We start from the raw sequence: 25141 nt of genomic DNA, 5'->3' as shown, positions 1-25141 counted from the left end.
ATGGTTGTATATCTGAGATATTTTTAATGTAACCCAAATTATAAGAAATAGTTTTTTGGTATAGAAGCAACCACTCTTTTACCTAAAGGAAAATATAAAATCTGAGTTCATTGAAAATTTGCCTCATTGCCCTCTGTTAGTTTGTGCCTGCCCCATCCTTAGGGGCCCAGTTAAGGACTATTCTATCATCCATACATCAGAAGAGAATGTCTGTGTTCTATGTTGATAGTCAGTCTAAACAAATATTTATACAGTTGAGATCAGAGATATAAAATGTCAGTTCCAAATCCACCCATGATGGCACATATACCAGACAGATGACAAAGGTTATAAAGGCCTGTGAAATACTTGAATCATATTTTGCAACCCTTGAAAGAATTCAAGTTGGAGATTAGCAGAAACCAGGCTCAGTTCTGTCCATAATCCCCTTTATCTGTCTTCTAGCCAACAATATGAAAACCTGAAGCCAAGCTGACAAATAGAGTGTGAAGGGCCTTCTACTGCATTTAAGAAAAAACTGAGACTTGCTATAGGTAGAAATTATCTTTTCTATTACTATTATTGTTGATGTTGTTGTTATTCATAGAAATAATGAAAAAAAAACCCTAAATAACATTATTCTGCTGGATTCTTTACTATATGCAACACAATAAATTAACTCGCTTCATATTACACTGGGCATATAACATGAAAACATGTGCAGAGAACAGAAATCAGTATCTGTACAGACAAATGCCCCTGTGATAGAGAAATCTATTATTTTAAGTCCAGACAATTAGATCTATTAAGGTGTAAGAGTGTTTCAGTACAGTCCTGCTAAAAGTAAACCTTAAAAGTAAATCGAAAAAAAAAAAGGAAAACTGATGCCAGTTAGATACAAACTATAAGATTATGCTATGTATATGGGACAGGATAGAACTCTGAATGCACTCACATGTAGGGAAAGCAATATTAGTGACAAATCAGCTAATGTCCTTATTGAGCATAGACGTTCCAAGAAGGGTGAAGAGTACTGTATATTAGATGTAAGACTCATAATATTCATTTACCTTGTAAAAGAAACAAGGTAAATGCTTTCAGTCAATAGGATAGGCTGAACTGATATTGAGAATCCTTTCTTGCAATCTGAACACACAGTTTGTTATACTTGTGTTTTCTTTTATATGTTGCTTTTACATGTAGCAACACATAAAAAGAAAATGAACAAGCTTACAAAAAATGGGGGGGGATCCCCAGTCTCAGGATTTAAGGAGAAAAAACAAATTCAACATTAGAATAGTGAGGAGGAGTTGAGACCAAGAAATTCAAGGGGGCCCTGGAAATAATAAGCCTTGTTTTTGAGGGCTGGCTTTAAATATCTGTTGTCTTATCAGAAAACAGGTAGATGCTGTTGTCTTATCAGAAAACAGGTAGATGCTGGAAAACAATAGAATAATATCTTCAAAGTACTGAGCACATATAGCTGTCCAAATTAAAATTCTACACCTCATTTTAAAAAACTACTCAAGAACAAGAAGTAAAGAAATTTTCATTCATAGACAAAGAGGAATTACCACCCACAAACTGTAACAACCACAACAACAAAATGACTAAAGCAGTAGCAGCAGCTATTGGAATTGTCTGAAGGCATTAAAAAATATTCTGATGCCTGAAGCCAATACTTGGAGATTTTTTTTTTTTTAACCAGTGATCTAGGCGGTGTTTCAATAATGGGAGCTTTAAAAAGTTCTCACATAATTCTCATGTGTTTTAGGCAAGATTGGAGACCATTGTACAAAGAATGTTCTTCAGTAAGAAAGAAAATAAGCATAAAAAGAAGTAGGAAGGTGCACTGAACAGTGACCAGCAAAGAAATTTGTAATGTTGGAATGAATCTGAATAACGGTTGAGTGTAAAAAATAATAGCCAATGGGGGTATGTACAAAGTAAAACTAAAACACTAGATAATATACTGAAATACTGGAGATCAGATTTAAAATTTGAGGGGTCCATGAACCGCTTAGGAGGAAGATGAGATAATTAGTTTTAGACTTTTTCAAGTTAGAAATATATGTCAAATTTTTCAGAAGACACTAAAAATGAAGACTTCATATATGATTCATAAAAAGGTAGACCATAAAAAGAGAATGAAAAATGTGTTTAAACGAAGTTAGTACTGGGAGGGATGAAACATAGAAAAATAAAGGAGAAATAGATCAATAATCACAATACATTTGATCACAGAGACAATAAAAATAAATTTAAAAATTCCAGTTTATGCTGCTTACAAAAGACATATATAAACTATTTTTAAGATGCAATGCAATACTTCACTCGAAATAATTAATTATATACATGATAAATGATTTTTAAGATTACATATTTGGCATGATGACATGTATACAAATTTTTAAAACTCAAAGCAATCATGTGTTTTTCATGGATTCATTTGCATATAGTAAAAAGCTCAAGCATGGATTCAAAGTATTTATATTCAATTCATGATACCAGTTATCTAAGAAGAGGAATAATGGGACTGAAATGAGAATAGAGAGGAGAGAAAAGAAATGTGTGTGTATCTGTGTGTGTGTGTGTGTGTGAACACACGTACAACAAATGTGTGCTTCTTTCACAGCATGAGTCACTGTATTCCATCACAATATTAATAAGATTTCACACAATATGGGCATCTCTGCAGAAATTAAAATTGTCCCATGCTTATGTGTATTGGGCAATGAGCTCACCTTACTATTTCCATCCATTCTTCAATTAAAATCTAGAAATGTGAATGGGCTGTTAGAATTTAGTTAGTGAGCCAATTATCTTTACAGAACATGCTAGTTATGCACAGCTTTTCCTTGGCTTAACTATGTTTTAAAATAGCAGGCATTCATTTTATGTCTTTAATTGATGGCTATCACACACAATTAGTTTGAAATTTCTTATCAATATGCGTGAAATATACTTGGTTGAATCATTGGAGTAATCTTTTTTGAACTTACCCAAAAGTATGTGTTTAGCCTTCCTAAACACAGTGGCACATTTCCAAGTACAAAGTAGTTGCATTAGAATTATTCCTAATATGAAGACATTCAATATTTGTGGCAACAAATTTTCTCTTGAAAACTTAGCTTCCAGATGGAAGAAAAATAAGGGTAGAAATGTATTTAAAGGCAAATTTGAAGATGAGAAATCAAAATTCACATTCCATAGTGAAAGAAAAAGGGTTAGTAATTACAGAGAGAAAGGCAAATACAATGCAAAAATTATTGGAACATATTTTGCTCAATTACAAACAAACTTACATGGTAAGTTGTAGCTTCCATTATTGCACCAATTTGTAGCATATTTTAATATTTTCATTTTGAAAGGAAAATTTTAAAAAGTCATCTATTGTTTTTTTAGAAAGTATCTAGAGTGGTTGAAGTGAAATAACTTTCAGAAAATGTGTTAAAATGGGGCTACAAAAGACTTAGGAGGACATAAGCTTGGTTCTTATTATGGACAGTTTGCAGATCAGCCATGGGGATACACATTATTTCCAATTTAAAATGAATGATGATTCTATACACATATATATGCATCTTATCATATTGATTATAAACCAAGTAAAATCTCATGAAATCTAAGTATGTTTGAAAAACTTAAACCTATTTTTATGTTTTTCCAAACACTAGAAAATGAAAGCAATTTCTGTTGTTTGTCATTTTCTTTTGGACTCTCTTGGCTTCCTGAAAATGATTATGTCAAGATATTGGAGAAATATTCATAGGAAGCAACAGAGGCCATGAGAATAGAGACCTACACTGCTTCCTCATTAGAAAAAATAAAATAAAAATTCCTGTCTATCCATTTCAAATTACACTCAGGGATGCTTATAATATAGAATTTGAAAGTTGAATACATACTAGTTGTCAAGTAGTCAGCCCCGTTGATTATTCATGCATTCCCTCCTAAGTATGTTGTTCTTAGAATTCAGAGGGGTCCTTTAATCACACCCCCCATCTTGACCACTCACATCTCCAGATTTTCCTACTTCACGGCATATTGGTGTTTAACTTATTAAACAAATATTTGTTGAACAATTACTATGCATGCTAAGCAAAGGGGATCAAAGATGAATGAATATTCATTTGTCTTTAAGGAGACACAGTCTACTGGAGAGAGGCAGAACTGTGAACAGATGACTGCATAAAGAGGCAAAGTCAAGTCTTATTTATTCAGAGGAAGAAGTCCCCGTGATCAAGCAACAAGTAAAATCATTTCAGTGTGCAAGACGTGGATTTGTGATTGAAAATGCACAAGCATATTTATTATCCATCATAGATGATCACCTATTATAATCAGGGAGATTTCTTAATGGCACAGCATCTAGAGGAGGACGTCATGCATGAACCTGTCATATTCAGAAAGTAAGGAAGTGGCACAGTGGGAACAATTCAAGAAAGTAAATAAAGATGACAGTAGGTTTTAAATCTACTTTACCTGTTCTGACTATTATTAATCTATTTGGGCAAGTGGTAGTTTTCATTGATGTTAGCATTTTTTCATCCACGACTTGAAATCAGACATTAAATATTAATATTATAAAAATATTACAAATGGAATTCATTCACAAATTTATAAAAATAGATCAGCACCAGAGACCTACTTATTGGAAACAAAGTAGGTAGAACAATGAAACTCATTTATAGTTCCTCCTCAACCAAAGTGGACAGAAGTTTTATATGTAGAGGTCAATCCTGGGCCAGAGGCTATTTAATATTTTCATCAAGTCTAGGATGATAGAAAAGCATGTGGATTTAGTCATTTACAGTTCTCTTTCGTTGATAAGACTGATTAATACTTTGTCAAGATCAAAATTCAACATGACCGTAATATGACCTTGACAAATTGGAGAAGTGGTTTAAAACAATGCAATTTAATAAGTCTAAGGGTCAGGTATGGGCTTTAGAGGGATTGGGAAGGAAATGGAAATTATAATAATGTAGGTGATACCATGCCAGTGAGAATGCATTTGTGTGTGTAATATAATATGTAACAAATAATATTGAGTATGACTTGAGTCAAGAATATAGCAATAGCTTTTATTTTTTTTCTCTCTCTCACCATGGCATAGTGCTTACTCACTCACAAATATTTCTAATACATTTCCTCAAAATTTCATCATTAAATCCTGTATCCCTGCTGATAAAAGTAATTCTAAGATATATAAATGAAGAGAAGGGTATAAAGGTACAAATAAGTGGGTGAATATTAATGAAATTACTTTGTATTGTGCTTTACAAATACGATTTATGCATTTATCTTGTTACTAACACATTCATTCATTCATTCATTCATTCAGCAATCATTACATATTTATAGAACTTCTACTAGGTCCCAGGCACTGCATTAGGTGCTGGTAATACAAGGCGTGGAAAAGCAAGCATTGTCCATATTTCTTAGAGCCTGCAGTCTAAAGAAGAATTACTAATTGTAGTAATATAGACAGGGTACTGTGAGTCATGGAACAGGGAGCCTTTCTCACCTGGAAGGATGAGGAAAGGCATCCCTTGTGAAATGTCTTCTTAACTGAAGTATGACGTAGGTAGCCTAAGGGGACAAGGGAGTAAAGGAGTAAGTATTTCTTGCAAAGGGGAAAGCAAGTGTTAAGAATTTGAGCTTCAAAAAAGGAATGCTTCACGTTGATATTACAGTCTCAACAAATACAATTAAATTTCTGGTTGTTAATACATTGCATAAAAGTGGAGGAGTGGATTTCTGCCCAAATTAGGGCATATAGTTAGGATTAGAAATGTGCTCTGTGATATCAGTGACTTTAACATTGCAGTGAGACTGGGAGAAAAAAACGTACAAAGAGGCTATCCTCTGGACCCAATGGCACTGATGTACATCAAGGCTTTTGCTGAAGTAGAAAACCTGCTATTGATATTGAGATGCTCTTGAATGAAACAATGACTTCAAATAAGAGTTCCAAACTGAAACTCAGAAAGACCACCAATCTGACATGACTTAAATTTGAACTGCTTCTCAGATAGGCAATTTATACTTTGGGGTAAATGGAAACTGGGCTTGGTTTCACTAATGATATCAATGACATTTTGCTATTAAATTTGGTTTAATACTTTCATTTTACAAATCCCTAACTTCAGAAACTCTCTAAGGGAAAGTAAGGGGAAAAGGATAGGACTAACTTGTTTAGTAACATTACCTTGAATTTTACATTTAAATTGAGCTGCGCTATCTCCACCAATGCTTGACTAGAAGCCTGCACAGTGAGTAGTTGTAATGGAGGAGATTGGCTCATTTTAATGGCCACATCTGATGGATCTCAAAGAAATTCAGGTAAAACAACTCTCTGCATAGTTCATAGTCAATTATTTATACTTACAGAAAAATGCCAAAGCCTAGAAAACTTTAAATGGTGGATAATCGGCAACATTCACATTTTTCCTTGAGGTTTTCAGGATCGTACAAACACATTTAGGCTTTGAAAGACACGTTTTGGAACTTTACTGGAGGTATTCTAAGAAATACCTTCATGATAAAACAATCTCCAAATATTTTAGGAATAACTAGTATCTCTCCGTAAATAATTCATGCCTTAATTAATTATTATCATTGTTAGAAATTAATACTGACGTATTTCAGAAAAAGATGACATATTAAGAATGTGACACTGCTTCCATGTCATATAAGAGCATGAGGATATCTCTATTATGAAACTTACTGCATTTTGCTACAACATTTTTGTCTATCTTCTCTTCCAGATTACAAGCTTCTTAAAAAATAGACTGTGCACAGATCTAACTTTCTGGCCTACATTTGCAGCACTGGAGACTACTATTGAAATATTAATTCAAAGGATATTTTAGAAAACATTATAGACAGAACTCTACCATAAAAGAGCATATATAAATATAGCATATTTTCTGATGTTATTGAATCATCTTAAATATTGGTTAATGCAAATTTCAATCTCTAAGGCACTTCTACAACATACCTGAAAAATAATCGTCATCTTGTACTTGAATGTCCTCACTGAGAAAGAAATTGCCAACTCAAGATCAGTTTGTTTCATTTTTAGGAAGCTCGAATTGTTAGAAAACTCACTCTTAAAATAAGTTAAAATCTCTCTTCCTCAACTTCTATGCATTTTCTTGGTTTTTAAATTAGGGGCAACTTGATTTTTTTTTGATTTGACAGCTCTAACATAGCTAAAGCTGGCGTTCAGGTCCTTTGCCCACTTACCTACTCTTCATAATTATTTTATTAAAAGAAATATATTGTGGTATAATATAAAAAACATACTAACTTGAATGTCCACTTTAATGAATTTTGACAAATGTAAATATTTTGTAACTCTGTTTCCATCAAGGTAGACAATTTTCCTATTACCCCCCTTTGCAGTTTTCCCTTTCCTCTTTGCAGTCACTCTCTACTCCATATTTGATACAGGCAACTGCTGATATGTTTTCTGTCGCCACAGATTCATTTTTCCTTTTCTAGAAAGTCATATAAACAGAAACATAAAGTACATACTCTTGTGTGTCTAGCTTTTTTCTCAGCATAGTGTTTCTGAGATTCATCCTTGTTGCATTCCTCATAATTCTATCCTTCTACTGCTGTATGATATGACATTGTATGGATAGACCACAACTGGTTCACCCATATAAATCTTGTTGGAGATTTTCTGATGATGGCCATTCTGACCGGTGTGAGGTGATACCTCAATGTAGTTTTGATTTGCATTTCTCTAATGATTAGTGATGTTGAGCATCCTTTCATGTGTTTGCTGGCAATCTGTATATCTTCTTTGGAGAAATGTCCATTTAGGTCTTTTGCCCATTTTTAGATTAGGTTGTTTGTTTCTTTGATATTGAGCTGCATGAGCTGCTTCTAAATTTGGGAGATAAATCCTTTGTCAGTTGCTTCATTTGCAAATATTTTCTCCCATTCTGAGGGTTGTCTTTTCGTCTTGTTTATGGTTTCCTTTGCTGTGCAAAAGCTTTGAAGTTTCATTAGGTCGCATTTGTTTATTTTTGTTTTTATTTCTCTAGGAGGTGGGTCCAAAAGGATCTTGCTGTGATTTATGTCATAGAGTGTTCTGCATATGTTTTCCTCTAGGAGTTTGATAGTGTCTGGCTTTACATTTAGGACTTTAATCCATTTTGAGTTTATTTTTGTGTATGGTGTCAGGGAGTGTTCTAATTTCATACTTTTACATGTACCTGTCCAGTTTTCCCAGCACCACTTATTGAAGAGGCTGTCTTTTCTCCACTGTATATTCTTGCCTCCTTTATCAAAGATAAGGTGACCATATGTGTGTGGGGTTATCTCTGGGCTTTCTATCCTGTTCCATTGATCTATATTTCTGTTTTTGTGCCAGTACCATATAAATGCTGGAGAGGGTGTGGAGAAAAGGGAACCCTATTGCACTGTTGGTGGGGATGTAAATTGATACAGCCACCATGGAGAACTGTATGGAGGTTCCTTGAAAAACTAAAAATAGAACTACCATACGACCCCGCAATCCCAGTACTGGGCCTATACCCTGAGAAAACCATAATTCAAAAAGAGTCATGTACCAAAATGTTCACTGCAGCTCTATTTACAATAGCCAGGACATGGAAGCAACGTAAGTGTCCATCATCGGATGAATGGATAAAGAAGATGTGGCACATATATACAATGGAATATTACTCAGCCATAAAAAGAAACAAAACTGATGTATTTGTAGTGAGGTGGATGGACCTAGAGTCTGTCATAAGAGTGAAGTAAGTCAGAAAGAGAAAAACAAATACCGTATGCTAACACATATATATGGAATCTAAGAAAAAAAAAAAAAAAGGTCATGAAGAACCTAGAGGTAAGACGGGAATAAAGACACAGACCTACTAGAGAATGGACTTGAGGATATGGGGAGGGGGAAGGGTAAGCTGTGACAAAGTGAGAGAGTGACATGGACATATATACATTACCAAACGTTAAATAGATAGCTAGTGGGAAGCAGCCGCATAGCACAGGAAAATCAGCTCGGTGCTTTGTGACCACCTAGAGGGGCGGGATAGGGAGGGTGGGAGGGAGGGAGACGCAAGAGGGATGAGATATGGGAACATATGTATATGTATAACTGATTCACTTTGTTATAAAGCAGAAACTAACACACCACTGTAAAGCAATTATGCTCCAATAAAGATGTTTAAAAAAAAATCTTGGATATTTTGGTCATATCCAGTTTTACCTATTATGAATAATGGTGTTACACATTTTTGTGAACAAATTTGTGTGACCTAAGACTTCATATCTCTTGGATAAGTATGAACTATTAGGTAATTGCTTGGTCATATGTAAATGTATATTTAACTTTAAAGCTTTCATGCTACAAGCCCATTAACAATGTATTCATGTTTCTCTAGGTCCACACCAAAACTTGATATTAACAGTTTTTTAAATTTTAGACATTATAGTGGTATGTAGTGGTATCTCATCATAATTATAATTTGTACGTCTTTGATGGAGCAATCTCTAATATATATAAATAATATATAGTTAATATATATGTTGTATACAATATATGTAAATATTTTAATTAATTTTTTTGGAGTATAGTTGATTTACAATGTTGTGTTAGTTTCTGCTGTACAGCAAAGTGAGTCTGTTATACATATATCCACTCTTTTTTAGTTTCTATTCCCATATAGGTCATTACAGAGTACTGAATAGAGTTCCCTGTGCTATACAGTAGGTTCTTATTAGTTACCTATTTTATATGTAATAGTGTGTGTATATATATATAAAATGTAATTAGGCACTTAAAAATAAAAGGAAGACATGCAAATAGCCAATAGGCATATATTCATGGATACATATACTTTACATTTATATATATAAAACATATCCATAAATATATTTTTGCCATTTTCTCCCATTGGATTGTCTTTTTATTTTTGAAGTGTAAAAATTCTTTAATCTGTATATGAGTTCTTTGCCAGATATTGATATTGCAAACATTTTCCAAGTTTGATCTTTCCTGTTGATTTTCTTAATTTTGATTTTTATTCAGCAGAAGTTTCCCTTTCCTCTGTGGCTGTCACTGCCTTGTCAGGGTTGGGTTCTGATCCCTAGTCGTTGGAGCAGAGGCCCTCGGGTCTGTTTCTTAGCTGTGTTTCTGATCTGCGGTGTGAGGTCGGGAGGACTGGAGCACCCCCACTGGGATAGAAGCCATTGAGTATTCCTCCTCTGGAGGTGTTCACCTGTGGGTATGCTCTGTTTTGTCTCCTTTCCGCCCATTGTGTAGGCTTACAAAGTACACTGCTGTTGGTACTGCTCTCAGTCCCACCTTAACCGTGGTTATGGCGGCAACTGGCCCTGGTGACTCAGGCATCATTTTCACCAGGCCACTGGCCCAGATCCACTGAGGTCAGGTCCCAGGACTGCAGTAATTATGTACCTGGACCCACTATGTGAGATACGGAGGCAGCTCAGACTCTGGCCTGGCCAAACCCCAGCATGTATGTGCCCACAAAACCCACAGCTGCTAAAGCCAGACCTGTCTCAGCTGCAGGAGCACTTGTCCATTGGGATGTTCCCAGGTGCTGAATTTAGGAAGCCATCAGAGGAAGTGTAATGCCATGATTTGCACAGCCATGAGGAGAGATTTCAGCTCTTCTTCCTTAGTTGCATGTTCCCTGGAACTCAGCTGTGGCTTCAGCCCCATCTCTGCATGTGGGCCACCCACTGGCGTCTGCTCCCAAGGCTGCTGGAGCACACGAGCTTGTCAGGCAGGAGGATGTAGAAGCGGCAATCAGGGCAGGCAGGCTGCCCAGGTGAGAGGGTGCTGGGTGGCTATGGGATGTACGAGCCTGTCAGGCAGGAGGGAGTCAAGGTGGCAAGCTGGGCAAATGGGCCACCCAAGCAGGAGAGTGCTGAGGTGATGATGGCTGGGGGCCCGTGAGCCACTCTGGCAGGAGCCCTTCCTAGTGCCTGTGGAGGCAGGGGCCAGTGCGTGAGGAGAGAGGCTGCAATGGGGGCCCCGCCCTTTGTGCATCACGCAGCAGTGGCACTTTGCTTCTCTGCTGGTCTGGGCTTCCTCCAGGAGCATTCCTTGTTGTGGAGCTCCTCACTCCTATCCCCTTGAGCTGTCTCCTCACAGCCAACATCATTCCCCTTCCTGGGTCTGCTCTTCAAACCCCACATTCCAACACTCAGCCCCCGTGTGCACCAGTGGTCCCCAGTGGCCGGGGCATGCAGAGCTGTGGCCAGACCACTTGTGTAGGCCTCACTCTCTCCTGCCTGCCACAGACTGGTTGCTGCACTGTTCTCTGAGCCACCAAATTTCTCCTTCTGCCCCAGCTTCTCTCCCCGCTGCTTCCCCAGATGCGGGGAACCTCTTCTCACCTTCAGCTCCGCTCCCCCGCCCAGGGTCACAGGTCACGTCCCACTTCATCTGCTCTTCCTTTTCCCTTCTTCTTTCTTTCGTCCTACCTGCTTACGTGGGGATCTTTCTTGTCCTTTTAGGTGCCTGAGGTCCTCTGCTAGTGTTTATCAGGTGCTCTGGGAGAATTGTTCCATTTGTAGATGTATTCTTGATGCATTTGTGGGGAGATATGAACTCCACATCTTCCTACTCCTCCGTCTTCTTGACTGACTAATCAGCAGTTTGAGTTTTAAAAGGCCACTTTTTCCCCTTTTTTAACCTTGGTTTCAGGTTCTACCTAATTTAGCTAATTAGGCTCAGTCTCAGGTCATTGTGGTCTGTATTTACATTTCTGATTTGTACCGATTTGCGAGACAAAGACAGTTGCTTTTAATTCCCCAAAGAACTGGCCTGTCACCTAAATAATATTAAAAGATTGATTTGCCCAACTACGTTTTCTTTAACTTGCTTTTCTGTATCAGTGAGAAGATTTCCAACTAGACTGAAATTTCAGAATTCTATAGTCTAGAACTTTATGGTTTAATTGATCATACCTTCTAAACTTGCATAAGGCATTCAACAAAGACCCTCTTTCTGAGTGCACAGGTTAGACCCAGAGTAAAGTCTCCATTATTTATTTTTATTATCCCTTAAATATTAGCTGTCAGTTCTTACTTTATATTGTATAGGCTCAGGTAATCCCACTGGTTTCCTTTAGTATGTTTAATTAATATTTCCTTCATATGCCGTCTTATAACATCAGGCAGGGGAAGAATTCCCCAGTGAAACATGTCTATCCCACACAATATAATTAGGTAAAAGAGAGGTAATTATCTTACACAATGCCCATTTAAACATACCAATTTTTATAAAGACTCTGGGGTCCCCAGAGAGTGGTTGAACCAAGGGACTCAGGCACTTTTGTCAATCTTTTAACTTGATTAATTGGTCTAACTTTTGCCCCAAGTAATTGTTGGTCAGGTATCTCAGTGTAATTTTACGTGTATAAAATTTACATGTAATAAAATATACGTACTTTAAACTGGGGTAAATAGGGCAGACTTGTTTGGGTCTGGCCCTTTAATGTTGATGACAAGTAGGAGATCCCTTTGGCCCATCCAATCTTAGGTAGTATTGTATCCAATCTTTGATTGACCTCATTAATGTCTGTTTTATTTATCCCACTTTAAAATAACCATCTAAAGATTTCTTATTCATTTAGGAGAAGTCCCTTTAAAATTTCCACCTTGTTGGGAAAAAGTTTTTAGGCTTTTCCTTCAGTGTTTTTCCCTGTTACTTAACCTAATTAACAATAATTATTCTAATGTTTTTATTAGCATCTGTAAGACCCATTTAGGGGAAGCAGAGACCACAAATAAGGTTTCCCAAACCAATTTTTTGGGTTTGTTTGAAACTAAAGGAGTTTTTAGGTTAACCATTATATGACTAATTTCCAGCATTTCCGCCCCCCCATAGGAGCCAATGAAACAGCTGTTTATAATGAGAGCTCTCTAAAAATTTACCAATTTAGAAGTTTCTCCAATTTGAAGGATCCATCATCTGGCCATAAATGAGGTATACCTTAATAGTGACTCAAACCAATAAGACGCAAGAGGCTTCCCCACAAAAGAGTGTAAAGGATGCTGGCTAAATAAGATGCAGAAAGTTTACTCCCAAAAGTAGTTTAAGAAAGTAATGGTCTTTGTTGTACAGGCTGACACAATGAAGGTTAAGATGGCAAAAAGCCCCTGAGAGTTTTACAGTCAGACAAAAGACTGCTCAGAATCCCAGTCTATTTGACTGGCTGCCAAATGTACACCATATAAGTACTTTTGGATGGTAGTGACCAAGTTCTCAAAACACACACACACACACACACACACACAGAAGAATATCAGAACACTTACATTTCAAAGACACAGGAAGAGAAATGCAAGTTTCCCCTAGAAAGCCTTTTGTTTTTTTGAAGTCAGAATTCTGAAAAGATGTTTTTATCGAGCCAGCTTTTTCTAACTTAACTGCATATGCAATAAAAGAGTCCTATCTTAGTCGTTTTTAGGGCAAGATTTTCTTTAAGTCCCAAGTAAGTAAGCACTTGTAAATGTAAAATTTGTATGGACATAAACCTGGCCAGGATATCCGTTGGAGGCTGGAAATCTGTTGTTCCCTTTTCTTTTGTATTGAAAGCTAAGTTCCCCATTCTGAGTTCAGTTTGTGAAGATCACTTTTATTTTGACAAACTCTATTAAAGTAGCCAATTCAAGGAAGACAGGTTAGTCTTCCACCTAATTACCCAGTCCAACTTTTACTCAGTGTCTTTCACCTGAGCAAAGTCTCCCCAGTCTTTCAGCTGAGGATAAACCACAGTGTCTACACTGAGCAAGATCTTCCCAGTGTCTTTTAAGTGAGGCTAACCCACTTGAGCAGAAGTCTTCCCAGTGTTTTTCTACTGAGGATAAGCTCTCAGTGTTTAAACTGAGTAAAAAGCTTCCCAGTGTCTTTCACTGAGGATGACCCAAGTACTTCTTCTTGAAACCAAGTTTCAAGGATAACCTACAACTCAAGAGAAGAGTTGAACACCACTGAATAAAACTTAGGATCATCAACCAAAACTGGAGATCCAAGAACCAGGAGATACTCACCCAAATTCGTCTGGACTCCCTGAGAAAGCGGACAGGCCCAAGAAGCCTCTGCTGGTGCCAGGACTCTGGATCCTCATAGAGTTCAGGCAAAGAAGAAAAGTCTGCTCTGGGCCCCTTCATTGGTTGCCAAGACTGCTGACTGAAAACTATGCACAACCCAAAAGGAGAATTATGTTTTATTTGGCAGATTTTCTGAGGACTTAAGCCCAGAACACAGCCTGTCAGATCACTCTGAGGAACTGCTCAGAAGACCTAAGGGAGGAGTCAACCAAAACCAGGTAGTCAGAACATCAAAAGGTTACTATTAATTAAAGAAAACTAGACATCTCAAGTTAAGGACTGTAGCACTTTTCTATGTATGAGAAGATGAAAGAATCTGGGCTCCGTGAAATCATTCCTTTGATATGCACCTTAACTCTAGAATCAGTACCCTGTTTTTCTCCATCCCGAATCCCCTCAAGGTGCACAGTTGAGGGTTCCTGCTTTGACATCTGACTTGATGACTGCAACATCCTTTGTCTACTGATATGGCAGGGAACATTTTTCATCCACGGGTAAGAAATTGAGGAGAAAATTAACATAATTCAAGGTATAAAACCATTACAATATTAAAAATTCCCAAATGTCAAACAAACATAAGTACCCTTGACCTGTAAAATGGAAGATGCCAAAGAAGGGAAAAAAAGAAACAATAAAGAAAATGTAGAAAATAAAGCATAAAATAAGATGGCAGAAATCAATAACAGTAGAACAATAATTAAAGAAATCAAGGTAAATGTTATCATAAGATTTTTAAATTTCCAAAAAAATCCCCACCAAACAAAACATACTGAAAATAAAGTAATAGAGAAAATTTAGGGAGCAAATATGAATGCAAAGCAGACCTGTTAGGTAGTTAGTTAGTCAGACATTAGCAGCAAGGAGGTGACGGTGGTGAGAAAGACAAGAAGAAGAAATTGAGTCACACGCAGCCGTCTGGGGACTCTCCCTTGACTCCACCCAGAACGGGAGAGACTGTGGTCTGGTGGTGGGCAGCTTATCCTGATAAAGAGAGGCACAGTAACACAAGGGGACTTCTCCAGGCTCTGCATGCCCAGACCAGACAGGCGTATACCCTATAGTAAATCCAAACTCATTATACCATAAGTACAATAAATTACATGTGGTTTTGCCCCTCCCCCCACCCAGTAGGCATTTCTTGGGGATTCAAGGATGAGAGCATGCGCAGCAGAAAACTTGTTACATAGCTCAGGACTGTCAATCAAATAATGATCCTTGTCACTCACCCCCGCCTCTCTGCAAAATGCTCCTTAAAAGCGCTCGTAAGGGGCTTCCCTGGTGGCGCAGTGCTTGAGAATCTGCCTGGTAATGCAGGGGACACGGGTTCGAGCCCTGGTCTGGAAGGATCCCACATGCCGCGGAGCAACTAGGCCCGTGAGCCACGACTACTGAGCCTGCGCGTCTGGAGCCTGTGCTCCGCAACAAGAGGCCGCGATAGTGAGAGGCCCGCGCACCGCGATGAAGAGTGGCCCCCGCTTGCCACAACTAGAGAAAGCCCTCACACAGAAATGAAGACGCAACACAGCAAAAATAAATAAATTAATTAATAAAAACTCCTACCCCCAACATCTTCTTTAAAAAAAAAAAAAAAAAGTGCTCGTAAGCCTTTATAGGAATGCTGCTTTCAATTTGCAGAAACAGTACACCCATCCCCCCGCCCCATCCCGAGAGTGTACCTTTGCTTCGATATACTTTGCTTTGGGCTTGCTTCACTTCGCTGAAATAGCCTGTTCTCAGAAACAGCCTGCTCTTTCTCTCTCCTTCTCTCTCTCCCTCTCTGAGAGTGTACCTATGCTTAAATCAACTTCGCTTTGTGCTTAAGCTTAACATGGTAGTTTGCGATCCTTTGCTTACTATCATGGAACCAAGATAGCTGGTCCAGGCCTTCCACTGACCTCCTCGGTTGAAGCTATTTTGTTACAAAGCATGTCCACATGGTGACAGACCTAAGTCTAAATTTTGATAAAAGGTTGAATTAAGGTGAGAATATCATATGGGAGGAAAAGACTGTAGGAAAAATAGTAGATGTAGGAGATATGTTTGTGAAAGTGCACATTCATGGCAATATAGCCAAATAACCTCACATGCCCACGTTCCCACTAAAACTGTATAAAATTATGACCAACAAGCAGAGAATACACATTATTTTTTTATTTTTTTTTTTTTCTGTACGCGGGCCTCTCACTGCTGTGGCCTCTCCCGTTGCGGAGCACAGGCTCCGGACACACAGGCTCCGCGGCCATGGCTCGCGGGCCCAGCCGCTCCACGGCATGTGGGATCTTCCGGGATAGGGGCACGAACCCGTGTCCCCTGCATCGGCAGGCGGACTCTCAACCACTGCGCCACCAGGGAAGCCCTACACATTATTTTAAAGCCCTCATGGGGCATTAAGACATATTTACCATGTGAATCCTTCAGTGAATCTTGTGTTACTGCTAAGGGATGTCATAAGGGGATTTTGTGTAAGACTCAAAGCTCCCTTTCTATATGGTTCAGGCTGGACTTGAAGCTTCAGGGGCCTGGGAGGATGGGGCAGGAAAGTCAAGGCACACTCAGAAAAGAGAATACATCCATAACACACTAGGAATATCTGAAGAGGCTGCTCAAGACCTGGCTCAGCCCCAAGGGTTGACCCCTAGTCCTACTCTTCACCCTACAGCCCTTTAGGGTCAGGACCTTGGCTCACCCTAACCCATTCCTAGCTTCCGGGTATAGAATGAGTGCACATGTCTGAATGTTAATGTTCTCTCAAAATTTACATGTTGAAATCCTACCTCTTAAAGATAGGAGGCGGGGCCGTGCAAAAGTGCTTATGAGCTTTCATGAATGGGATTAGTGCCTTATAAAAGAGACTCCAGAGATATCTCTAGCCTCCTCCCATCATATGAGGATACAGAGAGAAGGCTCCAGCTGTGAACCTGGAAGAGAGCTCTCACTACGAGGTGGCCATACTGGTGACTTGATCTTGGGCTTCCCAGCCTCCAGAACTGTGGTAATAAATGTCTGTTGTTTGTAATCTACCCAGTCTATGGTATATTGTTATAGCAGCCCTAATGGATTAAGACCACATATTTCAAAATTTATCTGGAGAGTGGGGACTGTCTTATCATTGCAAACTAAGAAGTTGGGTTGAGACAACATATGAAAGATTTTTTTTAAGTAGAAAAGTATGGATTATTGGATTTGAAAGTACTAGATTGGCTAAGGAAAATGAGTACGTGTGTGTGTGCGTGTTTGCAGTGTGTCCCAAAAGTTTTTGTGCAGTTTAAAGATTTACTAACTCCAGAATTATAAACACTACAAACTTACAAAAACATCATTTGAAGGTTTAACTGTTACCAGATGCAAGTCTGTGTGCCTGATGCACAGTGAGGCTAAATACTGAAACATCAGAGTTTGAAGCAGAGAAAGGTTTACACAGTGCCATGCAAGAAGACATGTGGCTCATGCCCAGGAAAAACCCCAAACTCCCTGAAGGCTTTCAGCAAAGCCTTCTTAAAGGCAAGGTGAGGGAGGGGCATGACTAATTGTTGCAAATATCTTGGTGTTGGATCCTTTGTTCTAGAGGCTGGCCAGATGGGTCAGATCCTGGTCAGGTCATGTATTCCTGTAAACCTCCAAGAAAACAATTATTATTCTCTGTTCTGCAACTTTTTATCTCCATGAATGGGCTCTTAAAAGTCAGAGCCTTAGAAATAGTCTATCCTGTATATTTCAGGCTCTAGGCAACATTGTTTTACAAAAAGTGCAGAGCCAGCCTGGATCACAGGGATGGACAGAGTTAGCTCAGGCAACAAAGCATAAAGATTAAAGTAAAAAAGATCTCATGTGGAGGCAGATTTGTTCTTCCCTATTACATAGCTATTTATAATTCTTTCATACTTATGAATTTTGAAAAATAAATTATTTTAATTTTTGTGTGTAGTTCCCTCTGATAGAAAATGAGGCAAAACATACACTATTCAAAATTCACAAAACTAAATAAGTGTAAAAGAAATTCAAGTTCTATCCCTGGGTTTACACAAGACACAAACATGATGCGGGAAAGTTGGAGCTGAGGACAAAGGAAATCCTGAGTAAAAATGTCTGTGAAACAGCTAGTCTTCCAGGGTCAGCTTAAGATGTTCAAGAGTTATCAAGTTGGTGGGCCTCAAGTAAAGGTCTCTCTAATGGATGAAGGAGCCAGGTTCCAGATGGAATGAAGAGAAAATTGGCTAAGGTCTCTCTGACAGGATGAGAGTAGTTGGAAGGAGGGATCTGGAAGCCCCAGGAGGGTGCAGGTGTCTGTGGGTCTGGATGGGAAGGAGGGGCAGTGATTCAGCCTATTTCTCTTATTGCCCCTCCCCCACACTCAGGAGCCCTTTGTGACAAGGCCACAGCTCTGTGATGCAGGCCTGGGGTTCTGCCATCAAGCAAACTCCCAGTGCTCTGTTGCCTGAGGGCAGCAATGCAGTTCAGAAGATGGAGAATCTCTTTTCTTTGAAAAACACTGTTGCCATCTGGCTGAGATCCAGCCCAACTTCCTGGGTGATTGATATCATCCTTGGATTCCTGTGTGGACTGGGGCTCTTCCTAATGTTACTCCACTGCTTCCAGAGTAATCTATTCTTAGCACCACCTAGGAAACATAGAAACATCAGGAAGGTAAGAAACCTTTGGCTTAATCCCAGCAGAGATTCTCTCTTTTTTTCTTATTCTTATTTCCACTTTTCTAAACCACGTAGAGAGACTCCTGAGATGGGAACTCTCAGAAAAGTATAGAACATCATCCTTCTAGGGAAAAGCCAGGCCAGAGAGGGGTTAGAGTGGGCATGAGGATTTCTAGCCTAAGATCTTAGACCAGGAGTTCAGGTATGGTAGAGGGCTCCAGGGCAAGTCCCAAATGCAGTGACTAATGGTTAAGGACTGGATTACGAAGAGTTCAATCTCTGCAGGAAGGCTGACCCCTGAGCCCTGGTTCACCAGCCACCTTCCCACAGCGGGTGTCTCAAGTGAGACCTTCCTCTGTGTTGGGGCTGAGCCCCTGAGAGCCTGAGAGAAGAGGCTGGACTAGAGGTCTGGCCTTGGGAAGCAGAATCCTATCTGACAAAGCTCACGTGGGCATTTAGGTCTGAGAATGTGTGTGTTTCTTGATCAGAGGAACAGTGACAGAAGAAATCTATGGTGATTAAAACTTAAAAAATCCTTCTTGGGCTTCCCTGGTGGTGCAGTGGTTGAGAGTCCCCCTGCCAATGCAGGGGACGCAGGTTCGTGTCCCGGTCCGCGATGATCCCACGTGCCACGGAGTGGCTGGGCCTGTGAGCCATGGCCGCTGGGCCTGTGCGTCCGGAGCCTGTGCTCCGCAATGGGAGAGGCCACAACAGTGAGAGGCCCGAATACCCCCCTGCCCAAAAAAAAAAAAAAAAAAAAAAAAACCTTCTTTGCACTCTTCAAAGAAGAAAAACTGAAGATTGTTATCCACTTTAAAAATAAGTAAAAGGGGAAAAAACCCCACAGAGTTTTAGTTAAATGTAGAAAGTCATGTTGTTCATGAACACAGCTTGCCTAGATAGAGGACAGTGAGAGTTGGGTGTTAGCCCCTCACTTTTTCTTATCTCTCAGCATCAAGTAAAGCTGAAGGGGAGGAGCAGGAGTAGGAAGAAAAGTGGATCTTTGAAAGGTAAGCCTTTGCCATTCAGCCCTGCGTGACCCGAGAGTTAGCTTCCATCTCTCCTAGTCCTGAGGCCCCAGCTTCACGGTCTCTGAGAATGCCAGTGGCAGAGCTTATTCCTCAGGAAACAGAGCCTGAGCCTAATTAACAGAGCCTAATGAACGTGGAAGCACTTTGCAAAGGACAAACCCTTTTCAAGTGAGACTTACCATCACTGTCAGGGACATGTGGCCTTGGACACTGATACTTGGGCTCCAGAGTCTAATCCTCCAAAGATTTCCCTTAAAGGGCCATTGCACTCAGCCTCCTGAAAGGCTCTTAGGCCTCTGCCTTCACCACCATGACCCAGTCTCCTGATTTCCAGCTTTCAGAGATTGCCTGGAAGAACTGGAGGGGACTCACGACCTGGTTTCACTTCTGCAAAGGTAAAGAATCTTTCCCCTTCTCTCCTGGGTCGTCCTTCCTCCCCGAGCCTCTAATGTGACCCCAGCCCTGGAAGGGGGAGCCATGGGAGGGCGTGGCTAAAGCCCTAGGGTGAAGGAGAGCAGGGGCATTATGAAGTCAGTGTGGGGGCAGAGGAGGGTTCTTGGGCTGCAGGTGCCCACCCCTGCCTGTCCTGTCCAGCCATCCTGGCCCCATCTGCTCTCCTACAGCTGCCTGGGGAGGCTTCCTGGCAAGGGCAACTTTCATCAGCTCTCATGTCCAGACCCTCCTGGTGAGACGTGCAAAGCAGTGCCTGCTGGAGCCTGTGGAAGATACTGCTTGAAGGGTTGGGAACCCTGCATGAACACCTCCTGTAGGGTTTCCTTCCCTGATCCAGACACTCGAGAGGTACTGGAAGCACATATTAAAAGGTTTTGGGTAAAGCACAGGTGGACCCGACCCCTCAAGGTCCTCAAGCCCATAAATCTCTTTAAGTCGAAAAAGTTCCAACCCTCCACCATTCTACAGTTTGCCACTTCCCCTTCAGCCACCTGTGTATCTGGGTCCCACTCAAAAGTCAAGTGTGCTGAGTTCCTGGAGAAACCTCCTCAGGCTCATTCAGGAGAGAAGGTGATAACAGAAGAGTCAGTTCCTACCGTGAAGAGGCCTCTCCTTGCCCCCTCAGCTGTGTGTAAGGAAATCCAGAGTGCCCTGGGAGCGATTCCATCTGCTGACTACCATGGACCCTCAAAGGCTTCTCTGACTGGACAGGAGGACAGGCCACCTTCTCAGTCCCTCACACTCAGCCTTGTGGGCAGAACCTGGAAGAGTGAGAGTGTGGAAGGGGTCAAGAGGGACAGCCTAGAGCCAGGTCCAAGTTCAGCAATGGTCAGGAATGAGCCAAGAGAGGAGAGTGGTGGTCAGGCCTCACGAGACCCCTGCCATAGGGTAACAGTGATGGAGGTGAACTTAGGATCCCCATCTTTGAGAGGTGAAGAGGCCAGGGAGGCTGTGGAGGCCAAGGAGTCTCCTGCTCTTCAACCACAGTCTAGTGTTATCTTGGAAACCAAAGTGTTGACAAAATCCCAAACCACAAATGTACATATGAGGAGTTTAGAGGTGCCAGGGGCCAGTAGAAGTTTCCTACTACCTAGACTGTCTGTTTTCCAACATCCAGGTGAGCCATGCCTTAACATGGAGGTTGCTAGTGAGTTTAACTCCAAAGTAAAGGTACAGTCAGACAACCAGCTTCAGGACTTTCCCAAACACAGGTTCCTTGCTGCAGACAACTTGGCTTCTCAGGTGCCTCAGTGCCATCCCCAGAGAGTCCCCACCAGAGACAGGTTAGCTTCCCAGGAGCCAAGTGGCCTTATGGAAGCCCAAAGGAGCCACCTAGGGCAGCAGGAGCCCAAAACTTCAAAACTCCAAGACTCATGGAAGAGCCAGAGCAAGATGATTGCCCCTACTTACAAAAGAGAGGACTGTAGGAGGCATAAACCAGGAGAGCATGAAGAAAGGTTTAAAGAATTAGGGACCTCTCAAGCTGGAAGTATGAGCCGCCCTGCCCAGGTCAGGGGAATAACAGACTCTATTGGGAGCAGATGTCTCCAGCTCATGCCAGAGAAGAAACATAACCCTACAGAAAGCCTCTTCAGAAAAAGGATGAGGCTATTTTTAAAGTGGATTTTCCCCAAGAAAAAAGTCAATGGTCGAGATGCTCTGCAAAAAAAAAAAAAAGCCCATATCAGCCACTGCCCAGAGTCACGGATCAGTCAAAAGCAGATCAACCTTGAAGAGTGAGACTGCTGAGGGTCAGGCACGCATGAGAGCTGTTGGACAGATCCCAGAAGAAAAAAGAGCAATTCACCATGGACTTCATGCCACAAAGTTAAATGAACACAAACTGGAATTCCAAGTCCCAGTATGTGGGTGCTTCTGCTACCATAGGCTTACCTCCTACCCAGAGCAAGGGAGAATGATGGGTTCTACAGCCTGTGGTCATAAAGCCACCTCCAAGGGCCAGAGTTGTTCTATCAGGGAAAGGGAAGTCAGACACCAACATAGTTTGAAAAGTGTAAGGTTCGACGATGAGCAGCTGGGCCTAAGGTGCCTCCCATCCTTGCCCCCCAAGAAGAGTTTGTTTCCAGTTAGTACCTGCCAGTATGGGCCAAAGAGTCCAGGTGCCCCAGCCCGCCATCAACACTGTCCAAGGCATTGTCATCTTTGGGGAGGTGTCTTGCCTGGTCGACAGTAAAATCCTTCTTTAGTCTTCCCTTTAGTAGGAAAACATATCTCCAAGTAAAAATTCAGTCCATGTAGAGAAAATGATTTTCTCATTAGCACATCCAAGATATTTAATGTTCCCCAATACATATATATATATATATATATATATACATATTTTTTTTTTCTAATAAAAGCATAGTGTAATGGCTGCTGTCTGTGCTGTGCACTTTGTCTTCTAGAAGGGAGGGGCATGGAGGGAGGTGGACAGTAGCATCACAAGCTTGCTCCTTGTCTCGTGTCCCTTCATTGCACCTTATGATACTGTCATTACACAAACCAAAATTACTCTAACAATGAGATGGGAAAAACCTATGAAACCCACACCCAAGGACCTGGTTCAACCAGTCTTTCTCCTTCTTCTATGCTACTTTGAACTTTATGCAACTGTAGTGGATAGGTTTACACGATAGGGCCGGACATTGCAATTCAGGCTCCAGGAAGTGTCAGAGCCAAGTGGATGGAAGTTTGGGGGGAATAGAGTATGGGCTCTGAGTTCAGAAACGGGAGAAATCTTGCCCCTGGATCTCTTGGTAGGGAATATCCAACATCTGCTCTTAAGAGTTCCTTCTCTCTCTGCTGAAGGCTGGGATTGAGATATGCCCTATGAACCCCTTTTAGCTTAGGCATAATAAAATGTACAGCATCACCCTCCCCCACCTCTGTTTTTCCTAGACTTTAGAGCAGCAACAAGGATGGCATTTCCAGCTCTGTGTGTGTAGGTGGGGGGAGTATCAGGGAGGCTGCTGAGGGCTGTGTTGAGTCCAGTCCCATATAAATGAATGGCTATGTTCATGGGTCACCTACCTTCCACTCTATGTTAACCCCAGAGAAGGAGTTTTGGATGAATGGAATAGGGGTGTGACTGTGGGTAGTAACTATCTGATGGTCAAACACTGTGAATTTAGGGTGGGATGTAGGTGTAGAAAAATCCCTGGATCGAAGGAAGGAGGCAAAGTGGTACCAGATTCCCATAAATGTGCAGTTCTGAAAGAGCAGCCCCCTGACATACAAGCACCATCTAAAGGCCTAAAGGGGAGGAAAAGTTAAGGGTCCAGTAGCTCATCATGGCCCCACCCCAGGGTCTCTACCCTATTCCAACTCTAAGATCACAGACCTAGAGAAACCACCTTTAGGTCAAAACAGAAGGTCAAACTTATAGAAGTAAAGCAAATCAGGGAAGGTTAATCTCTTAATACTATATTTAATAAGCTTACACCTCATCACCTCTTGACTTTTAGGAAGGATAAGTTAACAATAGGTGTAAAAGCCAGGACTAGGGAACTTGGGATGTGACTCCTAGTCTGGTGACCTTCACATAAACACATGGCCCAAGGACTGCTCCAGGGGAGAGGTGGGGACTGGCCTGTGATTGTGTAGTAAGCCTTGCCTGTCTCCCAGTCCTTGATCACCCCAGAGCCTGGCAGGTGAAGAAGCAATCAGACAGGATTTGTGGTGGTGTGGAGGTGACCTGTGCAAAGTGGATGGGGCAGGGTGCAATCCAGGGGTGTTCCACTGATCTGCTTCTGGCACAGCTTTTCTTGTCTCCTGACCCCCATCCATATGGAAAAGCAGGGAGACGAGGAAGAATTTCTCTAGAGTGATTTGGTGCTTCCTGCCATGTGCAAGGCTCATGGTGGACACAGCTCCAGGTGGTGTCTTTCTCATTGTGGAGATTTCTGTTCTAGCTGATGCCCCTGATCCAGATGACAACAGAAATGGACCCCATCCCCCATCCCTGTCAGGCCCCTCAACACGTGGAATTGCTGTGACCTGGGGTGGAGGGGGCAGAGTGAGCACAGGACTGCTCACACCCCTGGTTTCTCCCTGGAGCCAGGCCCTACCTCTGGGCCCCAATTCCCAAGGCAGCCTCCAGAATAGGCAGAGCAGTGAGAGTGGAGCCAGGACTTGTGGGAGGGGTCGGTACCCAGAGGAAAGAGATGACAGGGCTGGGACCTGAGCCTGGCTGCTGCTGGGTGCTCTCAGGGGCACCCAGAAGTGAGTTCTGGGAATATGGGGAAGCTGGACTTGGACCCCCCTGGCTCCTGCTGGGAGGGTGCCACAGACAGGTGATGCTGATGGAACAGCAAGAAAACAGAAAGAAGCAAGTCCCTTTGCCCTTCTCTTGCTGCTCCGTCTTCCATAAGGTACAGTAAGACAAGAAATTGAGAGACCAAAAGAAAAAAAGAAATGGAGAGACCCAGAGACAATACACAAAGACTTCACAGACACACCTCCCAAGAGAGACTTCTCACGCAAACACCTTTCTCAGAGATCACATACTGACACCTCACACAGGGACCTCATGTTGCTTCACAGACCCTCAGACAGAAACCTAGCACAGATTTAACAGATTTCCCAGAGATACCTTCCAAAGGGACCGCATACAGAGACTTCACACAGAGATCTCACCCAGAGACAACACACAGAGACTTGGCACAAAGACCTCACAGAGACCTCACATCTATTCTTCAGTATCCATTGACAAGTCTTTCTTAGTGAATATGAAACCACTTAGCAAACTGGCAGCATGATAAATATATTATCAGTTGTGCCCCTCTGAGATCCACCAGACACTCACTGTCAGCATTACTCTAAATGGGGAAATGTTTGAGAAGTTTTGTTCTTTTGTAATGTCACTGCCTCTGAACAAAGGAATTATACATTCCAAATGTAGATTTT

The 25141-nt window shown here is 41.2% G+C and overlaps 1 protein-coding gene and 1 long non-coding RNA gene across 4 annotated transcripts in view; both read left to right on the top strand.

Annotated features, from left to right (window-relative positions):
• The window catches only part of LOC308619368, a 42446-nt gene extending 35462 nt beyond the window's left edge, over positions 1-6984 (top strand). For 2 of the 3 annotated variants that reach the window (XR_014016166.1, XR_014016167.1), the window contains exons 3-4: positions 4124-4391; positions 6753-6984. This is a non-coding gene — a long non-coding RNA (uncharacterized lncRNA). Of the gene's footprint in view, positions 1-444; positions 534-4123; positions 4392-6752 lie in introns of all 3 variants that reach the window. The other variant, XR_014016168.1, reaches the window with a different exon arrangement.
• A 3353-nt stretch (positions 6985-10337) lies between these two features.
• On the top strand, positions 10338-23408 carry LOC308618793 (spermatogenesis-associated protein 31A6-like; the record flags this gene model as incomplete). The annotated part of the gene is given in 5 exon segments (XM_081237063.1): positions 10338-10381; positions 19680-19762; positions 20118-20178; positions 20407-21903; positions 21905-23408. Coding segments are annotated over 5 exon segments (2211 nt in total). The 3' UTR covers positions 22431-23408.
• Between the last annotated feature and the right edge of the window lie 1733 nt (positions 23409-25141).

This window comes from Mesoplodon bidens (genome assembly GCF_964165515.1).
Source record: "Mesoplodon bidens genome assembly, chromosome: 6".
In the NCBI taxonomy this organism is placed as follows: domain Eukaryota; kingdom Metazoa; phylum Chordata; class Mammalia; order Artiodactyla; family Ziphiidae; genus Mesoplodon; species Mesoplodon bidens.
The sequence above is the reverse complement of the archived record's forward strand: the minus strand, read 5'-3'. Positions and strand labels throughout refer to the sequence as shown.